General features: G+C 42.3%; 1 protein-coding gene across 2 annotated transcripts in view; it reads right to left on the bottom strand.

The window, feature by feature from the left end:
• The window catches only part of LOC147315205 (uncharacterized), a 137104-nt gene that overhangs the window by 89186 nt on the left and 24065 nt on the right, over positions 1-23853 (bottom strand). Inside the window, exons 5-10 of one of the 2 annotated variants that reach the window (XM_086262469.1) lie at positions 14417-14633; positions 13756-13871; positions 13429-13540; positions 11032-11233; positions 8958-9284; positions 4735-8323 (exon numbers count right to left, since the gene is read on the bottom strand). In XM_086262469.1, coding sequence (XP_086118595.1) covers positions 8185-8323; positions 8958-9284; positions 11032-11233; positions 13429-13540; positions 13756-13871; positions 14417-14633 — 1113 coding nt within the window. In that variant the 3' untranslated portion in view covers positions 4735-8184. Of the gene's footprint in view, positions 1-4734; positions 8324-8957; positions 9285-11031; positions 11234-13428; positions 13541-13755; positions 13872-14410; positions 14634-23853 lie in introns of those variants that run through there. The other variant, XM_086262467.1, reaches the window with a different exon arrangement.

A 23853-nucleotide genomic window follows, 5' to 3' on the forward strand; every position in this document is an offset into this window, starting at 1 on the left:
AAACGCTACCAACAAAGATAACCATGGAAACCTTGAGATATATGATTAGTAATTCAGGACATTTTTTTTGTCTCGTGAATGCTGTTGTAGCTTTGAGTTTAAGAATAGTAAATGAATCCTAATTCCCAATTTCAAGCTCAGTATGTTTACCACAGTATAGGTACAGGTTTGATATTTGTTGGCTAAAACGATTTGTATTAAAATGCATTCACCAAAATATCTGTACTGGTTAGTAATGCCTACAGATACTGGCAGCAGGGATTAGAAAAAAAATCGAAATAAAAATTTAGATAATGCAATGAAAAGTGCAGTAGTAAAAACTGAAGGCATTTCTTAACCTCCTAACATCTTGAAAAAAGCAAGAGGACCTGTAGAGGGAGCTGCCAAAACACTCTTCTAGCTTAATGTTGTGTGTTGAGTTTATGTCTACGGGTAGAAATGAGTACTTGCTTCGAACATGTTCACTTAGTCGTCATTTATTAGGCACATACAGCTAAAATGAATAGAATCCGACTAAAGATGTTGTTTGTGATGCATTTAAACTATTGAGTACTTGAGGAGGCTGTTCCAAAGTTTCCAATGTGCAACTTAGTAAAAACTGGACAGTCCTGTAACTCTGAATCTTGGGGCCACTTAAAGCTGTTGGCCCACTGACCAGAGTGTGCCAGGTCTAACGGATAACCCGGGGCCAGCATTCAAGCATTTCTAAGTAAGCAGTAAAACTTTGCTTCTTCTCTGTGGAGGTCATGTGTGAGGAGGTATAACACAAACAGAAACAGGAACACTAGAGGATCGATTTCTCCGTTTGAGCTCCAGAGTCTGATGGCTCTGAGAACAAATGACTATGAACTTTGACATGCTTGGGGTTATAAAGGAACGTGGACACTAAAGCAGTGACCTTTTATTTGGCCTTCTTATTTTCAGTGCCGTGGACTTCAGCATGTTTTGGTCGAACTTTTAGGGAAACTTTTGTTTAATATACTGAAAAGTAACAAATGCTATAAAAACACTTTTTGTTGTGTTTATTAAATACCAACAAAGGGAGTCAAAAGCTAATAGCTAGAAATGTTCCTCAGAGGTTTTGCATCTTAAATACTATTACTTAAGGATTTTTTGTTACAGAGGTACGAATCAGATGGAATCAAGGCAGGGCAACTGAAACAGGCTGCATGCCGGTTGTCATCATTTCTTTAGGGATTAATAAAGTATTTTGATTCTGATTCTGAAGAGGCTTTGAAATATAGGGACTCTGGGGGTGAAAAATTGGAACTGGAATTGATGTGTGTTAAGTTTGTAGTCTGCAATCTTTTGTAACAGAAAAGAAGAGTCTGGTGAGAGCTGGTTCAAAAGACAGAGTATATTGCATAAGCTGAGATGATGGGAGGCAGGTGAGTGGGCTTGGAGCCAGGAGGAGAGACCATGTGTGCTCTTCTTATTTCTCAGATTGTACATCCTCAGTTCCTTTCCTCATCTCCTCTCCACATGTATTTGCCACTCCCCCATTGGATACAAATGGATGAGATAGGAAGGAGAGGAGTCAAGATAATGGGCGTGGACGCCAAAAGACATTCTCGCTTTGATGTCATGGACATTGTTTTATTCCAGTCCACTGCTACAGGGCTGGACTGGTAATCAAGAGAGAGAGAGACAGAGAGGGGTAGTGATGGGTCACAAGGATAAAAAATAGATGATTTTTTGTCCAGTCCAGCCCTGACTGCATTTTGTGATGAAAAAATTATCATAACACAAATGGATGAAATAGTTGATTATTCTAAATATCTAACAGCCTACAACTTATGAATGGAAAAAGAATACTCATTAAAGACACCAGGAAGTCTTCCAGTGGCCAGTTTAGCAACAGCTTTTTATAGACTTGTTTTATGCCACATGAAATACAGTGTTAATTGTATCTTTTTACTGTATCACTTTGGATTTTATCATATAGAAGTTATATTAAATCCAGTTTTTATGAGTTCAAGGAAACTTTCCCGTTTTAGAAGATAAATAGTGGACAGACAAACATCTTTAATGACAATGAATCTAATGTATCTAAAGAGAGTGAAAATGTAAGGAAAGTCTGCAGAATTGCATTTGTCACAGCTTAACAGGGTTACTACTACTACTACATGTGCAGTCTAAGTAAATACCGAGAACCATCGTCAACATACATTTCTCAGTGTTATGAAAGCACTTTAGTAACTGGTGTTTAAATGTCAGGTCTCAAGCAACTGAAGCAACATGACTTGAGCAAATCTACCTCCCACATGGATTTTTGACTTGAGCCATTTTTTTGCTTAATGAGAGCCTCAGTTCCTCTGAAATCACAGTCCAGTTCCAGCAGCCAAATAACATTCTTAACTTAAAAATACACAGTTGTGCCTCAGCATCACAGGTGAAACGTATTTATGCTTCTAAGTTATCTAAGTTTGCTGTTTAATTTTTGTGAGCATTTCAGGATATTTGATGAGAGCCATCTGCTTATTAGGACACCTCCTTGAAACAGCCCAAGCCCATCCATTCCCTCCTAAGCTCCCCCGTTAACCAATAATTCTTCTTTTTCTCTCTAAGCTCAGCACAAACCCTTCCCTGCTGCTGAATTCTCCCAAATCACTTTATCCACCCATATCTGTCCACACACAGGGAAGCCACCCCTCACCCTCGCTCCCAGGCTGATTCCAGTTTATTCCCATTCAGCTGCATTAGCATACAGATGTTAGACTGAAAACGGAAAGCAGGGACACACAAAGGGGCTTCGTGACCAGGAGGGGCGGGAAGGATTGAGGGGCTGCACAGGGATGGCCCTTGGCCTTTTTAAGGTCTTGCAGATACAGTGGGGCAAAAAAGTATTTAGTCAGCCACCGATTGTGCAAGTTCCCCCACCTAAAATGATGACAGAGGTCAGTAATTTGCACCAGAGGTACACTTCAACTGTGAGAGACAGAATGTGAAAAAAAAATCCATGAATTCACATGGTAGGATTTGTAAAGAATTTATTCGTAAATCAGGGTGGCAAATAAGTATTTGGTCAATAACAAAAATACAACTCAATACTTTGTAACATAACCTTTGTTGGCAATAACAGAGGTCAAACATTTACTATAGGTCTTTACCAGGTTTGCACACACAGTAGCTGGTATTTTGGCCCATTCCTCCATGCAGATCTTCTCGAGAGCAGTGATGTTTTGGGGCTGTCGCCGAGCAACACGGACTTTCAACTCCCGCCACAGATTTTCTATGGGGTTGAGGTCTGGAGACTAGCTAGGCCACTCCAGGACTTTCAAATGCTTCTTACGGAGCCACTCCTTTGTTGCCCGGGCGGTGTGTTTTGGATCATTATCATGTTGGAAGACCCAGCCTCATTTCATCTTCAAAGTTCTCACTGATGGAAGGAGGTTTTGGCTCAAAATCTCACGATACATGGCCCCATTCATTCTGTCCTTAACACGGATCAGTCGTCCTGTCCCCTTGGCAGAAAAACAGCCCCATAGCATGATGTTTCCACCCCCATGCTTCACAGTAGGTATGGTGTTCTTGGGATGCAACTCAGTATTCTTCGTCCTCCAAACACGACGAGTTGAGTTTATACCAAAAAGTTCTACTTTGGTTTCATCTGACCACATGACATTCTCCCAATCCTCTGCTGTATCATCCATGTGCTCTCTGGCAAACTTCAGACGGGCCTGGACATGCACTGGCTTCAGCAGCGGAACACATCTGGCACTGCGGGATTTGATTCCCTGCCGTTGTAGTGTGTTACTGATGGTGACCTTTGTTACTTTGGTCCCAGCTCTCTGCAGATCATTCACCAGGTCCCCCCGTGTGGTTCTGGGATCTTTGCTCACCGTTCTCATGATCATTTTGACCCCACGGGATGAGATCTTGCGTGGAGCCCCAGATCGAGGGAGATTATCAGTGGTCTTGTATGTCTTCCATTTTCTGATGATTGCTCCCACAGTTGATTTCTTCACACCAAGCTGCTTGCCTATTGTAGATTCACTCTTCCCAATCTGGTGCAGGTCTACAATACTTTTCCTGGTGTCCTTCGAGAGCTCTTTGGTCTTGGCCATGGCGGAGTTTGGAGTCTGACTGTTTGAGGCTGTGGACAGGTGTCTTTTATACAGATGATGAGTTCAAACAGGTGCCATTCATACAGGTAACGAGTGGGGGACAGAAAAGCTTCTTACAGAAGACGTTACAGGTCTGTGAGAGCCAGAGATTTTCCTTGTTTGAGGTGACCAAATACTTATTTGACACCCTGATTTACGAATAAATTCTTTACAAATCCTACCATGTGAATTCATGGATTTTTTTTTCACATTCTGTCTCTCACAGTTGACGTGTACCTCTGGTGCAAATTACTGACCTCTGTCATCATTGTAAGTGGGGGAACTTGCGCAATCGGTGGCTGACTAAATACTTTTTTGCCCCACTGTATATGTATGTATATGTGTATGTACATATGTATATGTATATAGATAGATACACATATAATTAATACATTAAAAAACATATTGATTACTAGATAGTGGAAAGGGGGTGGGATTGAATAAGCGCATGCTTCCTCCTGCTCCTTTTTGAACATGGAAGTTATTCGTAGTTGTGGGTGCTCGTTTTCCTTCTGTTTTGCTTTGTTCGTTTGTCTCTTTTTATTTTCATGTTGTTTAACTTCTTCAACATATTCAAAATAAAGATTCAATCAATCAATCAATCAATCAATCAATCTTAGCAATGCTAGGTAAATCTTTATTCAATTCAATTCAATTCAATTCATCTATATAGCACTCTTCACAGGATAAAAGCCACAAAGTGGTTCACAGTAATATAAAAAAAGAAATACATAAAAAACAAACAAACAAACAATCAACCCCCCCAAGCACAATCAAACATACAGCACAAATCTAATTAAAAGCCAATCTAAATAAATGAGTCTTAAGCTGCTTTTTAAAAGAATAAATACAATCAAGGCAACGTAATGATGGAGGGAGAGCATTCCACAACCTGGGGTCCACCGCTCTAAAAGATCTATCTCCTCTGGTTTTAAAACGTATTTGGGGGATTACCAAGAGCCTTTGATTAGATGATCTCAGGCTGCGAGAGGGAGCGTGGGGTTCTAAATGTAGGCAGGGGCATCACAATTCAAAGCTTTAAAAGTCAGTACCAAGATTTTAAAATGAATTCTAAAATGTACTGGAAGCCAGTGTAATGAATGTAAAACTGGTGTAATGTGCTCTCTTTTTCGTGTCTAAGTTAAAAGCCTTGCAGCAGCATTCTGGACTGACTGGAGACGGTCCAGATTCCTTTTGCTTAAACAAAGAAAAGGCTGTTACAATAATCTAAGCGAGATGATATAAAAGCATGAATAACCATTTCTAACGCAGATTTAGACAGCAAAGTTCGAAGTTTGGAGATGTTTCTTAGCTGAAAAAGGCAGTTCCTAATTAACTGTCGAGAGTATTGTTCTCGGGACATGGCAGAATCAAAGATCACACCAAGGTACCTGATGCTCAGGTGAACAGATGAGCCAAGAGAACCAAGATGCTGTTTGATTAGAGATATCAATGGTGTCAAAGGCAGATGTCAAGTCCAACAAAACCATGACTGAGGATGCTCCGGAGTCAGCTAACATGATAATGTCACTAGAGACTTTAAGTAATGTGGTTTCTGTTGAGTGACTTTTACAGAAACCTGACTGAAATTTGTCATAGATTTCATGTTTTTCTAAAATAGAAGTAAGTTGATCTGCAAATACTTTTTCCAGAATTTTCGACAGTAATGGGAGCTTAGAGATAGGCCTATAATTCTTAAGCTGAGTTGGATCCAAACTGCTCTTTTTTAATATCAGCTCAACAACAGCATGCTTACAGAACCTATGGACCACACCTGTTGAAAGAGAGGCATTGCATATCTCTACAATGACAGAGAGAGCATTTTTAAACAGCCCAGCAGGTAGAATGTCATTTGCACAAGTGGTAATTTTCATTTTATCCAGCAGGAGTGAAAGGTCATGTATGGTCATTGGGTTAAACACTGACATTAAATGAGGGGGAGGTGGCCCAGAGACACAAACAGACAGTATTGAAGAACCAATGCTCATACGGACATTATCAACTTTATCCACAAAGAAATTCAGAAAGTCATCACTCTCAGATATGGAGGTCACGGGTACTGGGTGGACCACGGGGGAAACAATAGAGTTTATGGAGTTAAACAGTACCTTGAAATTTCTCTTGCTTGATGAGATTAACTGAGAAAACTATCCTGATCTGGCTGTTTTTATGGTTTCATGTAGGGAAACCCAAAGTTCCCTAGGGTGGAGCCTGTGAACTTCGAGTTTAGTTGATTTCCAAAGGCGTTCTACTTTCCTACAGATTATTTTGACCTTCCTTATGTCATCATTTATCCATGGATGAGCTCTTTTTGGGGCAGCAATGACAGATTTCATAGGTGCCACTGAATTTAAAATCTCCAAGCAGTGATTGTTAAAACACTGAGTAGCAACATCAGCATCAGTGCAGCCACTGATCACATAACGGTCCAACAAATTAGAAAACTTCAAAGCAACATCCTGATTCATGAACCGCTTATGGAACATGAGATTAGAAGGTGGTGTGTACAGAGGGAAGCTAAGATTAAAAATAACACAGGAATGGTCACTCACCTGTGTCCTTAACACAGACATTAGTTTTGTCTAAGCCAAGAGAAAACACAAGGTCCAAGGTGTGGCCTTTAACATGGGTGGGTCCAGAGACATGCTGAATAAAATTAAAAGAGTCTGTAATGGATAGAAAGTCAGAGGCCATGCTACAGCTAAGATCATCCACGTGCAGGTTGAAATCCCCAATCATTAAGACCTTCTCTAGTTTAATAATGCAAGCTCAGTAGGTAGTGTGGTCGCCCCATGATTGGAAGGTCAGGGGTTCGAATCCACTACCCTGAGGTATCCCTGAGCAAGGTACCGTCCCTACACACTGCTCCCTGGGTGTCTGATTTGTGGCTGCCCACTGCTTCACTAAGTAAATGGGAAAAGACTAATGCAGAAAGAGTAATTTCCCCACGGGGATCGATAAAGTACACATTATAATTATTATTCTAAAAAGTCTGTAAAATCTTGAATAAAAACACCAGCGGGGCCGGGAGGGCAGTAAATTAAAACACAATAAAACATATCTGATGAACCAACTTTAAGAAGCCGTGACTCAAAGGAAGGAGGAGTCCATAGCTCTGCAAGCAAAACTGTCCCGGTGAACAGCAGTGTTCAAAGCAAGTTACTTTGAAAAAGTAATTAATTATAGTTACTAGTTACTTTTTCAAAAAAGTAACTGAGTTAGTAACTGAGTTACAAGATTCTAAAAGTAATTAATTACTTGAAGTAACTATTGCGTTACTTTAAAAAAAAAAAAAACATTTAACCCTCTGGGGTCCAGGGTATAATCGGCCATTTTTAACTACTTTTGATGTTTCCTCCACATTTCACCTTTAAAAACTATTTATTTGCCTCGTTTGGTATCATCCTTTTCAGCACAACCTCACGTGTCTGAATTTACAGTTTTGTTTTCATTTTTACGGACTGTATTAACACAATTGATCTAAAATCAAACAAAAAACATAAAAATCAGAGTAGAAAAAGTTTTTTTTACTGTAACAACCACAAACATGTTTAATGAATCATATTTCATAACTTTAAATGTAAATATAAATTGTCAATTTTAAAATCATATGCACAAGTTTTGCAAACAACAAAGTTATTTGCAGCCATTTACCTTTTACCTTGATTTTTTAAATAACCATTTCAAACTATTTACAGAACAATCAGCTGTTCTGCATTCAATAAGATGCCACACACATTATTTGTGCCACTCCAAAAGAAATAATTTCTGTCCACTATAAAGAAGAACATCACAGCCTGATACCTGCAGGTCTGACAGCAGCAGGTGTATCACTCCTGTTTCTACCTGGAGACAGCCGTCGCCTCATTGTTCTCACACACAACACAAAACTATCCACAACACTACACACTAACTACACAAGACACAACATTAACTACACACTCCAAACACGCTAAACGTCACGAATCTCTCACATCTCAAAACTCGCTCTCTCTCGCCGTCACTCCTAAAACTTCCCCTGTTTTTTTTTTGTTTGTTTATTTTCTGTTTCTCAAAGGGAGTTAGCTATGCACCAAGCCTATTGTGTGCTGTGCTCTGGTAGGAATCCAGTCTCTCTGAGCACTTTGTTCACAGCTGGTGTGAAGTGGGCGCTGTAGCTCAGCAGTCTGCCATCATAAATCAGCTTGTCTTCTGCCAGGTTGGGTTGTCTCGGAAATCTGCAAAAAAAATTGTATGAAACAGGTTTGTATGTGCTTAATACATTATAAGAGAGACAAAAGATTCAGAATAAAAATATCTAAAAATTACGTGCTAGCAAAGATGCTGTTGGAAGTATATCTTACAGGTAAAAACACAGTGATAAATAAGTAATCTTTATTTAGACAATTGTTTTGTATAAAGAAAAATTTCCAAGTTGTTTGTAATCAGATTTGACTGTAAATACATTCTTTACAATTTTCATCAAATCCTCCTGGAACTCGGTGAGTGTCCTTGTTTGGCTACCATTATAAATTCTTTCTGACCCCAGAAAGTCTAAAGAAACAATAGATCTTAATGCACAAGGGTGAAATCTGTAAAATGTATAAATAATATCCACAATATTCAGAACAAAAGGAACTAAGCGTTTAATAAATTAAAAGTCACTGCTCAGGAACAAAAACATGAATCTGTTGATAAAGAGAGGAAGGTGAAAGAAATATTAGTGTGGTAAACAAACAGATTTAATAATGGGTTTATCCAGTGAAGCACAGCAGAATAGCATTAAAAGGGAAACAGACTATCATGGGATTGAGCACAATTTTTGCTGGTTTTTGTAGCAACTAATGATGAGGAATTGTTTAACTAATTTACCTTGTGTGGTACATCCGTGCTATGTTCCTGTCAATCCAGGAGCAGCCATGCTGTGACTTCAGAACCCCATGAACAGTTGTGGAAAACACTGCTCGAGGGTTGACAATGATCTTGAAGTTACTGTAATGAGTCTCCTCAATGATTGGTTCTTGGTACAGGTGAGCCAAAATGTTCACACCAGTGACATTCTTCCAGTCAGTCTGTGGTGGCAGACTTTGGGATGCTGGAGGAGCCAACATGATATTGATGGGGAACACGTTATTTTCAAACATGTAGCACTTGTTGGCACCATATTTGTTCTCCAGCAGCGGCAACAACTCTACCCAGCTGGCAACAGAATAACAAGATAGTTATAACATGTAAAACCACTTGAACAGCACACAAGCAATTAAAAGATGACTAACCACAGCAGGAAAGTTGAAAACAATTTCAATAATGTGTTTTAAGTGATCTCTAAGTGATCTTAAGTGATCTCTCAAAGTTTTTCTTTGGATTTTCCCATATTTCAGGACCAAACCTTGGACTTGACCTTCTACTTTTAATGTTTGTTTGTTTGTTATTTCACTAACCTGGGAATCGTTTAGGCAAGTCTACTAACTTACTATTGGTGTCATGAATCCAAATTTTGGCTGACATTGTCATCAATACACACCAACAGGACACACCTTCTTATTTAATGGTTTTTCTTTGTTTTTACTCCTTTCTACATCGTATATACATACTGCAGACTTCAAATTTATAAAGCAAGATATTTGTCATTCCTATCAAAGAAAAAAAAGATAAATAGCTGATCAAAGTGTTGTATAAAAGAAATATAAGAGAACAAATTTTATTTATTTATTGTACTCTCAAAATAAAAATCACTTATTCCTAACTTTAATAAGCTGAAGTTCAAATGAAGAAAAATGTTCAACATTGACTGAACAACAAGAGAACTGGTTTTGAGATGACTGGATGTCTGATGCTGACTGATAAAGAATTGACGATTAAGGCAAAGCTTGATGAGGCATAAAAAGTCAAAGCCAGATCGTCAGGTTTCCGAATTTTTTTTTCAATACATAAAATCGTTCAATAAGAATGTTTTATTAGTTAATGATCAGTTAATGATGGGAGCAGGTACAAAATAATAATATAAAGCAGGGGTAGGCAACTCCAGGCCTCGAGTGCCGGTATCCTGCAGGTTTTAGATCGCACCCTGGGTTAACACACCTGAATCCAATGATTAGTTCATTACCAGGCCTCTGGAGAACTTCAAGAAATGCTGAGGAGTCATTTAGCCCTTTAAATCAGCTGTGATGGATCATGGACACATCTAAAACCTCCAGGACACCGGCACTCGAGGCCTGTAGTTGCCTACCCCTGATATAAAGGAACAAAAAGCCTGTGACTAGAAACCTGGAACATGAAACATAAAAACCTGAGACAGGGAAATACGGAAGCACCGCCGCAGTTGTGGATATCAGGGGGACCACCTCTGTTCACCGGGTGGTCCCATCAACCATGGACAAAAGGTATGTGAAACCCTGTGACTGCGGTAGAGGAACCACCAGATCAACATGCACATGATCAAAAACATTTGCCAGGGATGAGAAATGGTTCAAAGGGTGCCTTGGTGTGCCTATGGACCTTTGCATGCTGGCATGGAACGCACGCTGCAGTCCATTCACTAACAGACCTGCGAAGGCCTGGCCAAACAAACTTGAAGCTGACCAATTTAACAAAGGCCCGGAACCCCAGATGTAATAGAACGTGCACTGAGTCAAAAACGTGACGACGCTATGAAACGGGGACCACCAGGGTTAGGGGATTATCTTGACAGAGGACAAAACGAAAGGCAGCAAACATCCAAAGAAGAGCTTTGAATGTCCTTCAAGAAGCCTGGAGAACTATTACTAAAGACTACTAAAACATTATAAATATTGACTTTCAACCTCATTGACCTCTCTAATCATACAAACTGTTCTTGTTTTGTCTTATATTTTGTATTTCCATGTATGTTTGCAGCACATGTTTTAGTATATCACTGCACATATTTTCCATCTTCATAATAAACCATGAAAATACACACACATACCTGACGACTTTCTGGGGCAGTATGAGCTCATCTATATCATGTAGAGCCACATATCTGGACTGGTACATGTATCTGTAAAGGCAGTCATTGAGAGCAGGAATCTGACCAAAGTAGTGAAGTTCACCGGGACCATGTTCAGGCAGCCAGCCACGAGACACGTTCACATATCTGGACAGAGACCAAGGAATCACCTCCAGTAAACCTGAGAAAAAAACATTGGAAGCAGTTCAATGTCAGTAATTAAAACTAGACATTACAATTACTGCAACTCCAACCTCAAACTGAAATCATTGAACTGGTGAAATGCATTCTGGATCTTTATGGTGAAGCAGACACATGAAAACAAAACATTACCTGTTTTTTTTTGTCTCAGTGAATAAGACTAGAGTAATAAACAACCTGGAGCAGCAGCAGTGACATGGCTAAGAAACAACCCAACACAAAAACTTAATGATCTCATTAAAACAACCTAAGGTTTTGGCTGCACTAAAAACAGACAAAACAGACTCTCATCTGTTGCTCTCAAACATGATCCAAGAATGAATGCTAGTTTTCATAAAGGTTTCCAATATTAGAACTGGTCTGTGTGAATAAGTGAAAGGCTCTGTTGTTAATTGAAAGGAAGGTTGTGTATAGGAAATGAATTACTGCTGTACCATGTGTGAAACAAAAAAATAAAAAATACATAAATCCACAGAGAACTATCAGTTCTTTTAGGTACTTAGTTTTAGTCATTTTTAATGTCATTAAACATTAGAGAAACCAATATTAAGTATAAATCCAGTTTGTGAGCATGGCCACGGAAGGATCCTGTGAGAGCTCATGCAGTCTCAATACTCAGACCACCAAACAGTTCCAGGTCTCTGTAATACACAGCAAGTCAAGATGACTCACTTGCATAAACAGTGGAAACATGAACATAAAGACACGGGAGAATCTGACAAAATGTGTAAGACAGTTTTAACTTTCACTCATTTCAGCTGCAGCCCTGATGGTGTTTGATGGTCTGAGAGCACATAAACAATACAAACTTGCAAATTTGATAGATCTATAAGTACAAATTTGTATCCTGTTTTAGAATTATATATCAAGTTTTATAAAACAATACAATTGTTATGAAAATGTTTATAGCCAGCATTAGATAAATAAATACATAAATAAAATAAAATAAACATCAGGTGATACAGCTGCTTCTATTGATGTGTGTCAGACAAAGACCAAAACTTTAGATGGGGGGAATTTGTATATCTGTGTCTGAGTGCATGTGCATGTGTGTGTGTCCAACTCGAGAGAGTGCCCTTTCACCAGTTTTAAACAAAAGTCGACAATCCCCAAGCCGACGCAGATGATCTTGAAGAAGTAGGAGGAAAGGGCAGAGAGTCATACACCGTCTTGTTATCTGGGAGAATTTGTTGTTCCAGCTTTGGCCCTGGAGCTTCCAGCTGGTTAGGGGAGGCCACATAAAGATAGTGGTTGTTCGGGTTTGGTTTCTGCATTCCAGTTCCATCACAGATCTATCAATTTCCTGTTGCGGAGTCGCAAGCTTCTCTATGATTTTATCCATATTGCGTTCAATAAACACTGTCTGAGTACTTGTGGCTCTACCCACGGCATCAATCCAGCCGGCCTTATGGGATTTTGAGCAGCTGTAACCGTTTCCATTAGTCGTCAGTAAACCAGGGCCGTGCCAGCTCCAATCAGCAAGAACCCCGTTATCATGGTTCCGAATAGGTAGATGTCTTCAACGTCCTCCATTCAGCCTGCCCCAAGCCCAGGCTTCTCATTGAGAAGAGGATGTCAATTGCATCAAGAGACCAATTGATCAAATCCGTAATTTCTTGGTTAGAGAACAAGACAGAGAGAGTCTCTTTGAGTTAGACAAGACTAGACAAGGACAAGAGAAGCCAAGCAGGAAAGATGAGGGAGAAAGACGCGACCACCTCTGCCAAGAGCCAAACGACCCAGGTTAACATGTTTAATATGATGTCATTTTCAAAAGAATTGATTGGTCAGTAATGATTTCACACTTAACCTCTTGTTGATCTCTTATCCTACAAATGATCTGCCCCTGAGAAGGTTAGGTTTTCTGTCTATGATGCCATATTGATATTCCTTGTTTAAACACGAACCATTATCATAGTACTGAAAACTCCAGGCTAATCCTGAAGTTGCCTGGAGAAGTCCAAATCCAGTACAAACTGGAGTGATTTATAGAGGAAACTGTAGTAAACTAGTGTATGTTTTGATCACAAAACATTAGTTGTGATTAGCTGAAGGAAGGAAGTTCAGGGTGTTTGGCAACTTCACTCAGTGTTCACTGTGGGAAAATGCCTTTAGCTGGTGATGTGAGGTCATAAGGAAAGACACACTCAGACAGAAAATTATACCATACCCCACCTTTTTGTGTGTAGTAGTCCAGTATTCGTTGCGTTTCAGGACTGCAGCTGGTTTTATAGACAACCACTCTGTTCACTCCCAGTAACTGCAGCATCTCAAGACTCTGTACCAGCTACAATCCAACACATTTGAACAACAAGTGTTAATATGCAAGGATGGCAGAAATGTCTTTTTTCTTTATTATTATTATAACTGTAAGGAATACTGGGAAAAATATACCTTTTCTGGTTTTATTTCTTCCTGTCTTAGTCTGCATACTTTAGAGAATGAGTTTCAAAAATCTATTTTTTCTGTCTTCTGAAAGCAAGAAAGCAAATGTCACTGTACCTGCAGCACGTTGGTAAAATCAAACATGGTGGAGATGCAGACGGTGAAGTTGTAAGGAAAAGATTCTGTCTTCTCCTGCTGGTTCTTCACCTCTAAAAACTCTTGGTTGGGATCATCTTAAGAGACCACACAAACATACACTTTTACCATCTTATTTTTGTAACTGAACTCCAATTAGTAATACTTTTTGTGTTAAACAATCTTAAAGTCAAACTGACATATAAAAATGTTTCAGGTATCAGTTACTCCCTGAAGCTTTGTTTTACTGACAGGCTATAGAGTAGATATTGATATTTCACAAAATGAGTGGGAGTCTAAACCTGGTGGTGACATAGGAGGCAAAATGAGAAAATCACTAATGTCAACATAATGTAAACCTGAATGGTCATCAAATAGTTCACTTAGAATGTAAAGTTTAGAAAAATTATTGTAGAACCTTTAAAAAATTAAGTAATTATTTACCTTATTATTTATTTACTTTGTACGTCGATATTTTGGTATTTAATTGATCTCATGCACACCATGAACTGGGACTAGATGTATTTTTGAAATCCATTCATTAATTGCTGAGATATTTCAACTTAAAGCAAGCACCAAATTGACAAACAGACTGGCATTTCCATTAACATGCCCCACAGCAAGGTTAACATTGTACTTGTACTTGTAGAGTTGGCATCAGCGGAGGTCACGGCAATAGAAGATGGTGTCTCACAGCCTGAGGGGAGGGGGCACATGATGTTTGCTGTCCCATAGGCAAAACCAAAGTGATCAGTGTGGATGTCGGCCACACCATTAGAGAGAAGCTGCTTTTCCTGGCAACGAAAGACACAGCGATAGGCCACCTTCTCACTCCGCAGCACCACTGCAATGGCACAAACCTGGAACAAGAAAAAGGCAGGAAGGAGGGTTTAATATAAGAGAAATTACAGGACAAGCATTATGTTTAACCACTGCCACCAAAGTGCTAATCAACAGCCTTATTGGACTCATACAAGCCAATCATGTTGTGTTACTCATCTGCATAGTAGATGTGCATGACAGAAAATATCCTTGTTCCTGTAAGTGAATATGTTGGTAAGTGCTTTTTTTTCTTGGTTTAATCTAAAATAAGGCAAATGTGATGGAAGGACAGGTAAGTGACGGAAGGACAGGTAAGTGACGGAAGTGACGGACAAGGTAAGCGACTCATGTTGTAACTGACATCAGACGCCGGAGATTTTGGCGGAAAATTAAAGCAAATGATAGTTTAGATTTGAACAAATTCATTTAAGCTTCAGTATTACCAAATACACTTATCAATTGTCTTATAACTAACAATATTTGTCTAAATAATCTCCAACACCCTGGAGAACAACGGGGAGAGTTTAGAGACTCTCCAAGATTACATCGATCAGTGCTTTCAGGATCTCGTGATGAAGAAGGCCCAGTGTGCAGCTTCCCCGGCCAAATCTGAGACGCCGTCGTCGAAAAGACAACGCCCGGCAGATTCCCCCGGCTCAACATCGCCAGCCGGCAAAGATATTGCTGACATACTGGAGTCAATCGACAAGTGATTGTCCAGTTTCGACACAAGGCTGTCCTTGGTGGAGATTCTTCACCGGGAATTTAAATTCTTGCGAGAATCCCTGGAGTTCAGCCAGCAGCAGGTGGAAACGCTTGCTGCTGAAAATGCCACGCTAAGGGAGTCGGTGAAATGTCTCACAGAAAATGTTACCCAGCTCAATAGAGAAAATAAAAAAAATAAAGAAACAGTTATTGATCTACAAGCTCGTAGCCAGTGTTGGTCAAGTTACTTGAAAAAAGTAATCAGTAACTAATTACTGATTACTCCCCCAAAAAAGTAATCCCGTTACTTTACTGATTACTTATTTTCAAAAGTAATTAATTACTTAGCTACTTAGTTACTTAGTTACTTTTAAAAAACACGATTTACAACCTGAAGAGGTGATAAAGCGATAGATCTTTCAGCCCAATTCTACTTTTTCTACATAATCCATCATACAAAATGTAATCAAATGGAAAAGTCTCTTTTTTTAACTTGTTTTATCAGTTTTAATCTTTTAACTTTATGCATCAAGCAAAAATATAATTATATGCAACATTCTCTGACTTGAATAAATTAGTTTAACATTTAAAGCTATTTTCTGCACATTCCAGCACATAAAATAAAATATTTTTTGTGTTTACACTCACTCTTTCAAATAGATGCAAGTAAAACACAGCAGAAAATAAATAAAGTCAAAGACTCAGCGGTCCTTTTGCTCTATTTTCACCTGTAAAGCAGGAGCAGGGTAGGCGGAGGGTTACCCTGGTGCAGGTGTGCTGCAGTCAGTTGAAGAATCCGCGAGTTTCTCTGTGAGTTTCCCATTACGTCGTTGCACACTCGGTGCTTGCTTGGAAGTTTAGGGGTTTTTTTGCTGTAAAAAGTTTTCTTCCCACGCACAACGGACGCTAATGTTTTTGTCACTTTTTATGGAATCAAACTCAAAGTAAGGTCAGTACTTCCACACTTTAAACGCTGCACGCTCATACTCTCTCCCACAATCGATATATGATCCATTGTTGATCTGCACACAGCTGTTGTCACCAACGGCGCACTTGCTTACGTCACTGTCATGAGACATTCTCGCAAAAAAATCACGGTTTTAGTAACGCAGTAACGCAGCATTCCTACGGGAAAGTAACGGTAATCTAATTACCGATTTTGCAATAGTAATCCCTTACTTTACTCGTTACTTGAAAAAAGTAATCAGATTACAGTAACGCGTTACAAGTAACGCGTGACTGCCCATCTCTGCTCGTAGCATGCATGATAATCTGGTATTTTCTGGTATTCCAGAAGCCGCTGGAGAGGACGCTGAGACCACGGTAAAAAGCTTCATCAAAACCCACCTGAAGCTGCCGGAGGACACGGTGAAGAACATCGTCTTCGATCGGGTGCATCGCCTCGGCCCCATTCGGACTACGGCTGGGAGACCACGTCCTATCGTGGACAAATTCGGCCACTTGAAACAAAAGCAACATGTGAAAAGCCGCGGCAGGGAATTAAAAGGAATGGACTTCAGCGTGAACGACCAGTTCCCCAAAGAGATCTTGGAACGACGCAGGGTCCTCTTCCCAATCCGACGCGGCTTCATCCAGAAGGGCTCCCGCGCTGTCATCGCTGTGGACCGGCTGTACGTGGACGGACAGCTCCACCGCGACCCCAACATTACTCCGTGGCTGTATTAACCTCACACCAGATAAGAATCAGCTACACCCTTTCCCTGTCCACTCACACTAACTTGCATTAACATCTGTTTAACTTACCGGTATCAAATCGCATCTTAAAGTGTGATTTCATAGCAGAATTAACACCGTCACTCTCCGTCAGTGATTTAATTGGAATGTTTACGTTTTTTCTTCTTCTCGTTTTTTTCTCTCTCTTTTCCCCCTCTTGTTTTTATGCTGCCCACCTTTCTTTCACTGCCTCGATCACCTGCTTCGACACGCATCCACAAACATCCTTTATTTCGACACATACGCACTGTTATATTTCCACTGTAGTGTCAATACACTATTAGAGCTTATGCCGAGTCAGACTGCACACACAATAGTTTGTTTACAAGTTGACTTCTTCTTTATTGGGATAACACAGAAGTAACACACACACATAACTGGGCGTGGTGCCCCCTACTGGCGAAGGCTTGTATAGCACAGAATAATTCTTGGTTCATACATAACATCTCCTCCCCACTAAGCTATGCGACCGTGGCACCACCCGCAGAAACATTTCCCATAACCAAAGTAGTACCCTTTTTTTTTTATTACAACATTCATGAAAACTGGAACTAATGTTGCTTTCTGTATGAATTTCTTTTTAGTTGAGAATAATGTCTCTGAACGCCAACATTCTCACTGAACTACTTAATACGCTCATCCATCACGATAACGAGCGGGTGGCTTGGTGACTCTCACTGGGTAACGTCTTACAGACTCTGTAACCTGTGTACAGTCAGTCGGTGATGATTTAAGAGACTGGGGTGTTTCTGGAGGTACGGTGGTCCCCATAACTTGTTCAACAGTCTCTTCCTGCAGAGTTGTACAAGGGTGAAGCATGGTGTCACTACCACTCTGGGCTGGTGACAACTGAGAGCTTGTCGGAGGATCCACTGTGACCTGCTGAGATACTGACTCAGGTCGTGTCAGCATCTGATCCACATGACGTTTCCACACTCCTTGGGCTCCCACATTCACCTTGTATGACACTGGCCCAGTCTTCTCCAGTACGACACCGTGCGTCCACTTGTCCTCTCCCTTCCTATAATCGCGCACCAGGACAGGCTCGCCAACAGTGAACCGTCTGTCCCTGGAGTGTTGCTGTCGGCGTTGTTGTTGCGCATCTTGTGACCGACGCACTGCTCCGGCCACACTGGGCTTCAAAAAATCCAGTCGAGAGCGCAGCTTGTGTCCAATGAACAATATAGCTGGCGTTTCTCTAGTTGTTGCATGGGGAGTGTTGCGATATGTCAAGAGGAACGTGTCAAGGCGTTGTTGCACAGGTGCTGTACCCCTGGAAGCTTTCAGTGCCTGCTTGAATGTCTGCACAAAACGCTCAGCCAAACCATTAGTAGCAGGATGGTACGGCGCGGAGCGGATGTGTTTGACTCCATTAGCTTTCAGGAACACCCTGAATTCCTCAGAACAGAACTGCGGTCCGTTATCACTCACCAGGACGTGGGGAATGCCATGGCGACTAAAGAGACCCCGTAGCACTTGTATGGTTTTACCAGCTGTGGTGCTATCCATAATATGCACTTCAGGCCACTTGGAATGTGCATCTACCACCACCAGGTACATGTGACTTTCAAATGGACCCGCAAAATCCACATGGATCCGTTCCCACGGACAGGAAGGCCACAGCCAAGGGTGTAAAGGTGCTAACCCAGGCTCTTTTTACATACGCTGACAAGAGTGGCAGGCTTTAGCTTGAAGCTCAATTTGAGAATCAATGCCAGGCCACCAAACATAGCTGCGAGCTAAGCTCTTCATCCTCACCATCCCTGGATGTGCAGTGTGGAGCTCTTTCAGGACATGAGAGCGCAGCTTAGGTGGCACAACCACCCTCACGCCCCACATAAGGCATCCCTGCTGTATTGTGAGTTCATGTCTGCGCATCAGATAGGGTGACAGCTCTTGATCTGTGTCCTTTGTTGCTGGAAAACGTCCAGTTGTTACCATTTCCAGCACACGAGACAAAGTGACATCAGAGAAAGTGTCACGTCTGATCTCGGCGACACTGACTGGTAATGTGTCCAGCTGAGATGCGTAGAATACCTCAACCGCTCCCTGTTTCTCTTTCTGTGCAAGGGGCAGAGGTAAACGTGACAGACCGTCAGCATTGGCGTGATGTGCCCCCTTCCGATACTGTAAGGTGTAATTATGTGCTGACAGAAGGAGCGCCCAACGCTGCATTCGCGCAGCTGCCATTGATGGTGTACCTTTTACTGGACTCAGAATTGAGGTCAGTGGGCGATGATCAGTGAGCAAGGTGAACTTGTTACCATGGAGATACTGGTGAAACTTGCGCACTCCAAAAACAATTGCCAACGCCTCCCTCTCGATCTGAGCATAGTTTCGTTCTGCTTTGCTGAGGGTTCGTGAAGCATAAGCAATTGGCCGTTCTTGGCCATCAGGCATGACATGTGAGAGCACGGCTCCAACGCCATATGGTGAAGCGTCACATGCCAAATGGAGAGGCAGTTCAGGATTGTAGTGGGTGAGTATTTTTGGTGAGGCCAGACGTTCTTTAGCTTTCTGAAAAGCTGACTCGCAGGCTGATGTCCACTGCCATTTCTTCTCCTTACTGAGTAGCTCATTCAGCGGCTTCAGGACCGTAGCTAAATCAGGTATGAAACGTCCATAATAGTTGAGCATTCCCAGAAAAGAACGTAACTGGCTGACATCAGCTGGTGCTGGAGCTTCCATAACGGCACGCACCTTTTCTGGTGATTTGTGTAACCCTGCCGCATCAATTATGTGGTCCAGGTATGCCACCGATTCTTGGAAAAACAGGCACTTCTCCTGTTTGAGACGCAGGCCATAGTCCTCCAGCCTGCCCAAAACTGCCTTAAGGGTTCTCAGGTGTGTCTGTTTATCTGGACCACTGACGAGGATGTCATCCAGATAACAATGGGTGTATGGTAGGCCGAGAAGCACTTGATCCATAGCCTTCTGAAACAATGCAGGTGAAGACGCCACTCCAAAAGGCAAGCGATTGAAACGGAACAGCCCTTTTTGTGTCGAAATAGTCAGCAGCTTCTTAGACTCCTCTTCTACCTCCATCTGTAGGTAGGCATTTGCTAAGTCTAGCTTACTGAAATGCTGACCTCCTGCTAGAGAAGCAAACAGGTCCTCAATGCGTGGAAGTGGGTACTTATCCACACAGAGCTGCGAATTAAGAGTGACCTTGAAATCACCACAGAGTCTCACTGAGCCATCTTTCTTGTTGACAGGGACCACGGGCGTAGCCCAATCACTATGCTCCACTGGTGTGATCACCCCAAGCTCAGTCAGGCGTTTCAGTTCTGCCTCCACTCGAGGGCGGAGAGCATAAGGCACATTATGTGGTGGACAGAATTTGGGGACACTATCAGGCCTAAGAGTCAATCTGGCTTTAATTCCTTTCATTGTGCCCAGCTCCTTAGAGAAAACGGCTGAGTGTTTCTTTAGCACAGCCTCCAGATTGTCATTTCCGCTTTGCTCTCTGGCATGGACCATCTTTAAGTCTTTCCAGTTCAGCTTAATCACTCTCAGCCACTCTCTACCAAACACTGGTGGAGCATCCACCTTTACCACGTACAAGGGTAGAGTTGCACGCTGCTTATTCAGTTCAACTTGAACCTTGATGACCCCTTCTGGTGCCAGCGGCTCCCCAGTGTACGTTTTCAGCATGATGTCAGTGGGTTGCAGCCGCAACTGACTCAGCATACTTTTCAGAAATCAGAAATCAGAAATCAGAAAGGGTTTTATTGCCAAATGTTGAGCAGGTTTACAACATTAGGAAATTGCTGCGGTGCTTCAGTGCAAACATACTGTCATAAATTACGCTTAAATAGACATGAAATAAAAATAAGAATAAGAATTAAAAGTGCTAAGTAGATAGATAGATATATACATGATATATACATGAGTGCAGGTGGTGATCAGTGCCAAACATGGAATGATGCAGTGAACACAGCGTAGGGTCATGTGTTAGTGGTGGGAACAGTCATACGGTTATTGTTCATGTGTCCAACAGCAGAGGGGAAGAAACTGTTCTTATGGCGAGAGGTTCTGGTGCGAATGGACCGGAGCCTCCTGCCTGAGGGGAGCAGGTCAAACAGACTGTGTCCAGGGTGAGAAGGGTCAGCTGAGATCCGAGCTGCACGCCCCAGTGTCCTGGAGGTGTACAGGTCCTGCAGAGATGGGAGTCTGCAGCCAATCACCTTCTCAGCAGAGCGCACAACACGCTGCAGTCTCTGTTTGTCCCTGATAGTGGCTCCAGCGTACCACACGGTGATGGAGGAGGTGAGGATGGACTCGATGATTGCAGTGTAGAACTGCATCATCGTCCGTGTTGGCAGGTTGAATTTCTTCAGCTGCCTCAGGAAGTACATCCTCTGCTGGGCTTTCTTTATGACGGAGGTGATGGTGGGCTCCCACTTCAGGTCCTGGGTGATGGTGGTACCCAGGAAGCAGAATGAGTCCACAGAGGTGATGGGGGTGTCAGACAGGATGATGGGGGGGAGTGGAGCTGTGTGCTTCCTGAAGTCCACAATAATCTCCACTGTCTTCTGGGCATTCAGCACCAGGTTGTTGTGGCTGCACCAGGACACCAGACGTTCAACCTCCCTCCTGTAGGCAGACTCGTCCCCGTCCGAGATGAGTCCAATAACGGTGGTGTCATCTGCAAACTTGATTAGCTTGACAGACTGGTGGGTGGAGGTGCAGCAGTTGGTGTATAGGGAGAAGAGCAGAGGAGAAAGAACACAGCCCTGAGGGGAGCCAGTGCTGATGGTCCGGGAGTCCGAGACATTCTTTCCCAGCCTCACATGCTGCTTCCTGTCCGTCAGGAAGTCAGTGATCCACCGGCAGATGGGATCAGGCACATTCATCTGGGAAAGCTTGCCTCGGAGATGGTCTGGAAGGATGGTGTTGAAGGCAGAGCTGAAGTCCACAAACAGGATCCTGGCGTAGGTTCCTGGGGAGTCCAGATGCTGCAGGATGAAGTGTAGGGCCATGTTGATTGCGTCATCTACAGACCTGTTGGCTCTGTATGCAAACCGCAGGGGATCCAGGAGGGGGGCCGTGAGGGTCTTGAGATAGGAGAGAACCAGGCGCTCATTTATATTGTTCCCATGGAATCAAAGACACAGCAGCCCCTGTATCCAGCTCCATCTCCATTTTCTTCCCGTTAACTACAGGCATTAGGGAGATACGTGAATATTTCTCTTTTCGTGACAAAGAATACAGCTCCAACTCACTATCAGTGTCGGGTCTGGTTCCTTCACTTTCACTCTCCTCTGCAGCAACATGATGAATTCTCCTCTTTTTGTCCTTTGCTCTGTTTTTAACTGCATTGCCTTTCAGCTCAGGTTTCCCCTCTTTCTTGTTCCAATCTTGGCTGCTTCTGGCTCTACCTTTGCACATGCGTTTCGTGTGGCCCTTCCTTCCACACTGGTGACAGTCACGGTCTTTGTACCAGCAGTCATCATCAGTATGATTCATTTTCCCGCAGCGGCGGCATTTATCACCTCTTTGTGACAGCACCGCATTCACTTTAAGGGAACCACTCAACTGCTGCACTTCACGTGTTGCCGTCTCTGCCGACACAGCATAATCAACTGCTTTGCGAAACGTGAGATCCTTTTCAGTCAAAAGACGCTTCTGCACAGTTTCACACTTTAATCCACACACAAATCTGTCTCGTAGAGCATCTTCCAGATACGCACCAAACTCGCAATGTTCTGACAGTCTTTTCAGCACCGCCACATACTGTGCGACCGTTTCTTCTTCCCCCTGATTCCTCTTGTGGAACCGGAACCTTTCAGCTATTACCAGCGGTTTGGGAGCAAAATGAGCTTGCAAAACACCCACAATATTGTCATACTGCATTGTCCCAGGCTTGCTTGGTGCCACTAGATTACGCAGCAGACTGTACGTCTTGGGACCCATCACACTCAGCAGCACCGGGACCCGTTTCTCAGGCTGAATGTCATTAGCAAGGATGTAATGCTCAAAACGTTCAATATACGTCGCCCATTGCTCACCAGCATCATCAAAGGGGTCCATCTGCCCAATCATTCCAGCCATGATGTATCCGCTGTCCAAAGCCAACACTGTCGTTTCTGACTCGTCGGCGAAAAAGCAGCTAGCAGCTAGCTCCGATGCTAATTCACCACGCGATCGTCCGTTTTCCGTCCAAACTCGGCCACGCAGTCAGTTCATGCTCAGTAGACGGCCAAGTCTTCCAGACGTCACAACTGGTCGCCAATTTATGTTATATTTCCACTGTAGTGTCAATACACTATTAGAGCTTATGCCGAGTCAGACTGCACACACAATAGTTTGTTTAAAAGTTGACTTCTTCTTTATTGGGATAACACAGAAGTAACACACACACATAACTGGGCGTGGTGCCCCCTACTGGCGAAGGCTTGTATAGCACAGAATAATTCTTGGTTCATACATAACACGCACCATGCGCTCAACGGCAGCACATTTACTTCAGTCAGACAGCGCACACAGTCGTATAGAATACACACACTTAAGCCAAGCCTACTCATATTAGTAAATATGCACACATATAGTCAGACTCAGGGAGCATCTCGCCACACATTTTTTCTCTCTCTCCTTCTCTTTATTTATGAAAAAGTGACGTATTCTCTCCACCTGTCTAAGCGACGCACACAGCATACATCTCTAGTTATACACAAACATCTATGGGTGCACTGAGGTTCGTTACATGGAATATAAATGGAGCTGGCTCCAGAGAAAAGAGGTTAAAAGTATTTAACCAACTCAAAAAACTACAGGCAGATGTTGTCCTTTTTCAAGAGACCCACAGACCTCTTAGAG

The sequence above is a fragment of the Aulonocara sp. 'chitande type north' Nkhata Bay genome, linkage group LG14 (assembly GCF_057382095.1).
Source record: "Aulonocara sp. 'chitande type north' Nkhata Bay isolate Kocher_YH1m ecotype deep benthic linkage group LG14, A_spYH_male_GT1.1, whole genome shotgun sequence".
Classification (NCBI taxonomy): domain Eukaryota; kingdom Metazoa; phylum Chordata; class Actinopteri; order Cichliformes; family Cichlidae; genus Aulonocara; species Aulonocara sp. 'chitande type north' Nkhata Bay.